This window comes from Tripterygium wilfordii, chromosome 13 (assembly GCF_013401445.1).
Source record: "Tripterygium wilfordii isolate XIE 37 chromosome 13, ASM1340144v1, whole genome shotgun sequence".
NCBI classification, from domain to species: domain Eukaryota; kingdom Viridiplantae; phylum Streptophyta; class Magnoliopsida; order Celastrales; family Celastraceae; genus Tripterygium; species Tripterygium wilfordii.
This window is the reverse complement of record NC_052244.1, coordinates 6,496,105-6,503,239: the sequence shown is the minus strand read 5'-3', so window position 1 is coordinate 6,503,239 and position 7,135 is coordinate 6,496,105. Positions and strand designations below refer to the sequence as shown.

Below are 7,135 nucleotides of genomic sequence, written 5' to 3'. Positions count from 1 at the left end.
TTGAGATTGTGTCAAAACCCTGCAGGTGGATTTTAATTAATCCGACACATTCAAATAAGTTAAGCGGTAAGATCAAGGAAATATTTAAAGATGTCAATTAAATATTATATGTCAGTGGCATATTTAATTGACGGGTATCTGTAACTTAACGTAAGGAATTTATGAACAAGTATAACGAAAGGCTCATATTTAATTTGAGATAAAATGGGGAGTGCAATTATAATATTTTAGTGGAATATATTATAATTTATGAATTATAATTATGTCCATGGGTTTGGGCTGATAATTAAATTCATAGGAAGCCCATATTTTATTTTTCCTAGTTGGTCCCCACTGTAGCCCAGAAGCCCAATACTAGAAGATACAGGAAAACCAAAACGGACTGGAATTAGGAGAGGGAGAGGCTTAGGGGCCAGCCCACCTAGGGAGAAAACCCTAGGTGTGGCCGAACCCTATAAATACACACACAGTGTGTGTTTTGTTAACACAAGTTTTGAGACACCAGTTGGCCTCTCTACTCTCTAATCGTTTCCACTAGTTTTGGTTTGTGTTCTTTAGGTTCTTGGAGAAAAGAGACTACCCTCTCAATCCAAGTTTGGGAATTGATGCATACGGTGGAAGATCCACAGGTTTGAGCTTAGTATCAAACTTGCTGACTCCATCCTTCGTTCCTGATTATTAGAGATCAAATCAAAGAGATCTCAAGGTATATAATCTTCTTGCAATTAATTGATATATGGTTTGTGCTATGGTGATTAGTATTTGATAAGAAATTTTTGAAACTTGTCTAGCTATCGTTTATGTCTATGAGGTCCTTATATACTTCCGCAGGTTGCATGTTTCCGACACAAAGGTTTTACAAATTCCTTAGTTTAATGAAATTATAGGTTTATTTAAAAGTATGTTTTAAATTGCATTAAATGAATTATGAAATGTTTTCATTGTGGTTGCCCGAGTGGGTATGATATCTCATGAGAGGGATAGACGAGTGAGGAGGAACTATTTAAAATGGTTTTTATTGGTTTGATTAAACTATATGTTTAATATGCGTAGCTCAAAATGCAAATTGGACTGGGTTTTGTTTAAAATTACATGGTTTGGACAAATGGGATAAGGGGAGGTTGTTATGGAAATGGTTTAAACTTTTTCAAAAGAGGCATGCATCATGGTTTTGATGTGGTTTTGCATGGAAAACGTGGATGGATAAATGTCTCATAGAGCTTGTGTAATTTTACACAACCTATGGTAGATTCTTTAGTTAAAGAAGAGGTTATTGGAAGTGTACACTACAATACCAAAGGAAAAACTCCGGATGTCTTGTTTGGTATACTTATAACCTAGTTTAGTATAACTACTGATTGGTTTTTGGTGAAAATCCGATAGAGGATCATTGATTGACTAATGAACTTTACGTTATCCATACCAAAATATTTGCCTATATATATTGTTCATAACTAGGTAGTCATGACATGTAGCTAGGCATCAACCATGACGTATGGAAACCTTGCACGATAATAATTGCAAGGAGAATTAGAAAGAGTTCTAATTCATTTCAGAGAATTGAAAGTGTTCCAACCAAACATCAGTGTTGTAATAGCTAATAGTTTATAGAACATGAAAGGAAGATGAATACATGGATGATGCTATGATGCTACCAACATACTTCTACACCTATAATAGTTGTATGGTGAGAGGAGCCGCACCATGAGATTTTTCATCTCTAAGAAACTGTTCCACATGAAGATGCAAGAGGAGCGTTCGGTTTATGCTCATGTTATTAGGTATCAACCATGGCTTATGGAAAGCTTACATGAAAATAATGGTAGGGAAAATTAAAAAGAGTTCTAATTTGTTTGCAAGGATTGGAAGAGTTCGAACCAAACATCAGAAGTTGTTCTGATTAGCATATTATACGAAATAATGTTCAGTTACTAGTTTATGTCGAATCTATTGAGGTTACACATAATAGAAAAATTGTGTATTACGAAAGTAACGAATGATCTATTATGAGATAGTAGGTGTAATCATTTATATATGATAATTGATTGAGATGTATAAAAGTTATACTAAACATATAGTATTCTACTTGGAGTAGGGCATCATGTGTTAACCGAAAAATGGACATTTACTAATATGATTAAGATATGCCAACTATTGGACCTATGGTCCTACATGTCTAATTTTGATGATATTAAATCATTTGTAAATGATATTGAAATATTAAAGCAATATTTGATTTATATGAATTGAATTTGAATGAATATATCGTATTGATTATCTTACATGATCACATGCTTTAAGTGAGGCTTTTGCCTAATACTATGTGAATTTTACATATACACATGCTTGAATATATGCTGGAAATTCAGTTTTGCAAATGAACTAGAATGGGGAGTTCGAACCAAACGATTTCCAATTATTATGAAATTTTATACAGACATTATAATACATACACTACAATAAAAATAATCAATACCAGCGCTTAAAACCGCTGGCATAAGTTCAAAAAAGCGCAGGCGTATCTTTTTCCAGCGTTTTAAAACGCTGGTATTGTCTGCGTCGCTAGGTCTATACCTGCGTTTTTTACGAGCGTTGGTACAAGTATTTTGAGCGCCGTAATATCTAGGTAAAACACTAGCGTTTTTTAGCCATCGCTGTTGACTTATTAAACATAGCTGTAGACATATGTCTGGTGACATCAAAAAACGTGGCAATAGGTTAAAAATCGCTGGAATTTGTTATAGTTTTTTGTGACCCATAACTGCTGAAATTTTGTAAAACCGCTATTATAACTTGTTTATTTTATTCAACTAATTAATTTAGTTTAAGAAATTAAGCATATCGAAACACAAAACATTATTATCAGTTAATGAAACATAGAGATATAACTTGAAGAAACTTCCATTGCTATTGAGCATATAATATATATATATATTATCACGTACATATATTGTTCAAAGTATAAGAAAACATATTAATTGGAATAAAACATCAGTCGTTTTAGTAGATCCAGCTTCAAAGTCCAAAATTGATCTTCAGAAGTCCTTCTCAAAGTTGTTATGCATGCACGGTCCAAAATAGCTAGATCTTCAAATGCCCTATCAGTTTCCTGAAATATTAATTGGAATTAGACATCAACTCAAGTGAAAAAATGCAACCAAGCATTCAATATTGAAATCAGGATTTAGCACAAAAAACACTTCAGATTAATTTGGGAATATTAGGCTAGAGCTCTGAGTTCTTCCTAATCCCTGCAGGACACAAAGCCTCATGCTCTAAGCCATTTTTCCAATCCTCTTTGCAGCAACATGAGGATAATTGTCAGCCTTAGAGGCCTCAATCAGAGATATTTTCCAAAACTAAGCAAGAGTCCGATGCTTAATAATCAGATAAAATCCATGGCTATCAAAGTATGACCATGCTACCCACCCAAACTACTTTCCAATTCAGATAAAATCCATGGATATAAGACTTGAATCACAAACATATATTTCAGAGACAAATGCCCATAATAGAATAACTAAGTATTGAATTATAATCTAAATTGATGACAACCTAGCTAGCTAACTGCTTTGATCTAGCTATCTCTGTTCAATATTCCTTCCTTCCGCTAATATTTATAGAATCATAACCAAATATCAACTAGTAATCAACAAAGACCATTAATTATCAATGTCACAACTAGATCAGTTGAAGAAAGTATGTAAGTTGATCGAAATTGTGACTTACGTCGTGCAACTTGATTGACAGGATCATGACTAGAGCTTGAAGAACGAAGATGGGTCTCTGGAGTTACCACATGCTCACTTGATTCACCCTATGAAAACATATATGAAACAAATGCAAAGTTAATCCAAAATTTACATTAACTTATATACAGGTCTAGCAACATGCATGGATTTATTATCAAAGAAAAAAATATCATACATGTCTAACAGCATAAGATTGAAATGCATCCATGAATCTGGTGAACTTATCCTCCAATGATGCTAGTCGATCCGTAAGTTCCATCACTTGAGCAGATTGTCTGCTACTCGTTGATGATGAAATGATAGAAACACCTTTTAATGAACGAGGGACATAACAATTTTTTTGAGATGGAGTAGGGCCATGACCCAGACTCCTAACACGACCATTTCTTTCATCTCCATAGACTTCAGAATAAACATCATCCTTGCTCCAACCTATGTCATCTTCATTTGAGATCCCAACATTTGGATCTTGAGTGATTTTCTCTTCAATCTTTTGCTACAATTAGAAATAAGAATTATTTTATCCAAGCAAACACCATTAAAAGCAATAATTTATCCAAAAACTTTATTATACTTACTATCTTTTCACGAGTGTCTTCAGTGAGAATACTGCCATCCTTACGTGTGTGTGTCTTGATAAATAATTTGGCACGTGAAGGAGCCACACCATCTATTTTAGTCTGTCAATATAGAAGAAATAGTATAATATAGCAATATTAGGGCAATAGCAAACAAATTCAACTTTTATTTATTACCATCTCAGCAGCAACTCGCGCAAAGCTCTTTGTACCAGCAGTATGGAGCAAAGTTTGTTTTGAACGAATCTTTTTATTTTGCTCACTCTTCCTCTGTACATGCATTTGATTAGACATATCCCAATTGATATATATCTCTGAAAATAAAACGTACAACATAAAAAAAAAAAATTAGAAGCAGCTAAGCAAGCCACAAAAATCATATCAAAGTTCAAGCATGAAGAGAAAATTGGCCAACTGTGACTTAAGGAGCATTGATATAGTTTTAGCCATTAAAAAATTAAAAAGGTTAAGCTAGTACATCAATGATAAGAAGTTTAGCTGGACAGTGACTAATTAAAATATTTTAAGCAAAAAAACTAAGAAGATTATACAAAATTATGACTTTTGACACTGCATTCAAAGTAAACTCATTCACAAAAAGTCAAGTAATGAATCACATCAATAAGGACAGTGTTTGCAGTAAGTTTCCATTCTCTCCATTGATTATTAGTTCTTAATTTGTTATATATGTAAAATTAATATCTACCTGCATCCTAATCTTTGACTTGTTAAGTCCAAAAACCATGTGAGACTCCTTTACATCAATTTCTTTAGACTGGCCAAGTAAATTTGAGCCAAATGGAGAGGAGGAAAAATGCTATGTACAGCTCTGGGACAAAAATTGCCTTCAAAAACAGATATTGGTCTGAGTTTTCCTCAACTAAATTTCAAAATGACAAAACTTGGTGACAAAAAATGCTTCAGTTCTAGGACAAAAAAGCTTCAGTTCTTGGACAAAAACAGAGATTATACAGACTTTTCGTCTAAAGACTTCTAGCAACAATTAGAGAATCCACTACAGCACTATATAACTCAACAATTAGAGAATCGAAGACTTCTAGCCACTCACTACAGCAATATATCTCAACAATTAGATAATCGAAGAATCCAATTGAAGGTCCAAACCAATATATATCAAGATACCAAAATCAATTTCATGGTCCATTTCGAAATATTAAAACTAACTTAGACTGAAAAAGAGAAAGACAGCTTATGGCGTACCAGAATTCGTCAGATTTGAGAGGTGTGTTTATCTTCAGGAGTAGAGAGGACACGACTTTTCTTCTTCTCCTCCTTTACTTTGAAAGAAAATAGTTTCGAAAGAAAACCCATAATCAAAAGATAGCCAACAACAAAACAAATAGAACAAAGAAAGAATTTGAATCGGCAGTAATCAAAAGTTTACCTAAACGTCCAGATCTGACAGAGATTGAGGGAGCGTTGGAGGGAGATATTGTTGCAGATATTGCTTCGCAATGAACCAGAGATAGGATTTGAGGGAGGGTTTGAGAGGAGTCTAGGGTTGAGGGAGGATATGAGGGAATACGGAAAAAGTTTTCATTTTTCATTTCGGTCGCGCGAAATTTTCGTCTTCTGAACATAAGACCGCCAATCTAAAACGATGTCATTTCAATCAGTACCTATACTGGCGCTTTAAAACGCCTCTATTTCTAAGATACACGCAGTTGTTGATCATACGTAAACCAGCGTTTATAAACCGCCACTGAATTAAAAGGTGTACTTGCATTTCAATAAACCGTGGCTATATATCGTCAATACCGGCATTTTTTGAATATCTATTCCAGCGCATTTTAAAACCCAGGTGTAACTAATCAATAGCGACAGTTTATAAATAACCGCTGCTAATCAATAGACCCTTTTTCTTGTAGTGATATAAAATGATTTATCATGTAGTAATCTGAGTTTTCTGGGTTGTTTTTCAAATATAATTAACCTATGTTTTTTATATGAAGCTCTTTTGAGCTTACATGCAATTGGGGAGTTCTACCTCTTATTTCCTTGTTGGTTAATAATCATTGTGGTCTCATACGACTCAAAATTCAGTAAGAGATTTGAATTCCGGTTTCTAAGAATGAGCTTGGAGCTCTAGGAAACCATGGAAAATCCTATTTTCACCAACTTACCACTAAGGACTTGACGTGATGATCAAAACAAGCCTTAGGGGCTAAGCATTGGGGTCATATGGAAGGTATTCAAGCAGTCATTGGAGTAAGAAAGGCATGAAATAAATATGTGCAAAATTTTATAGCCGAGTAGAAAATCGATTGATCGGTTTGGGTTCTCGATCGATCGGGAGTGGATGGCAGCACTTCATCTTTTATGACAGAGTTGATTCGCGATCAATTGGTGACCAAGTCCGATCGATCGGAACACGTGCAGGGGCACCATTTCGTGAATGTCAACAAAAGGAGAGAAAGAAGATACTTGGAGGAGAAGAGGCCACATCACCTATATTCCTTGTTTGACAGTCTCTTATTCAAGACTTGAGCTTTAATGGGGATTCCTTTGTTGCAATCAAACAAGACTTAGTAAAAGAATATCTTACTTGATTCTTGAAGCCAAAATGAAGGGACAATATGGCATAGTACAATGTGCATCCATGGCTAAGAATTAAAGAGAATTTGAATGGTCAATATTTGCAAGTACATGTAGATCCAATGGTTGATATCAAAATGTGCCAAGTTCTCACCTTTGGAGAAGTGGGCAACGGTTAGAAATCCTATGGCTAGGATTTGTTGATTCAAATATATCAAGGGCCAAGATTGAGTCATGAATGGAAGGCCA

General features: G+C 34.5%; 1 protein-coding gene across 2 annotated transcripts; it reads right to left on the bottom strand.

Annotated features, from left to right (window-relative positions):
• Positions 1-2,885: 2,885 nt before the first annotated feature.
• LOC120013847 lies at positions 2,886-5,984 on the bottom strand. Of its 2 annotated transcripts, none has more exons than XM_038865806.1 (7): positions 5,736-5,984; positions 5,552-5,628; positions 4,508-4,644; positions 4,331-4,432; positions 3,928-4,248; positions 3,730-3,817; positions 2,886-3,109 (listed from the first exon to the last, which is right to left on the bottom strand). In XM_038865806.1, the coding sequence occupies exons 3-7, from the start codon at positions 4,622-4,624 to the stop codon at positions 3,102-3,104; spliced, it is 636 nt and encodes a 211-aa protein (XP_038721734.1). In that variant the 5' UTR covers positions 4,625-4,644; positions 5,552-5,628; positions 5,736-5,984; the 3' UTR covers positions 2,886-3,101. The 2 variants fall into 2 exon arrangements, with proteins under 2 accessions (XP_038721734.1, XP_038721733.1); XM_038865805.1 differs by having other exon boundaries at positions 5,552-5,623.
• Positions 5,985-7,135: the final 1,151 nt, after the last annotated feature.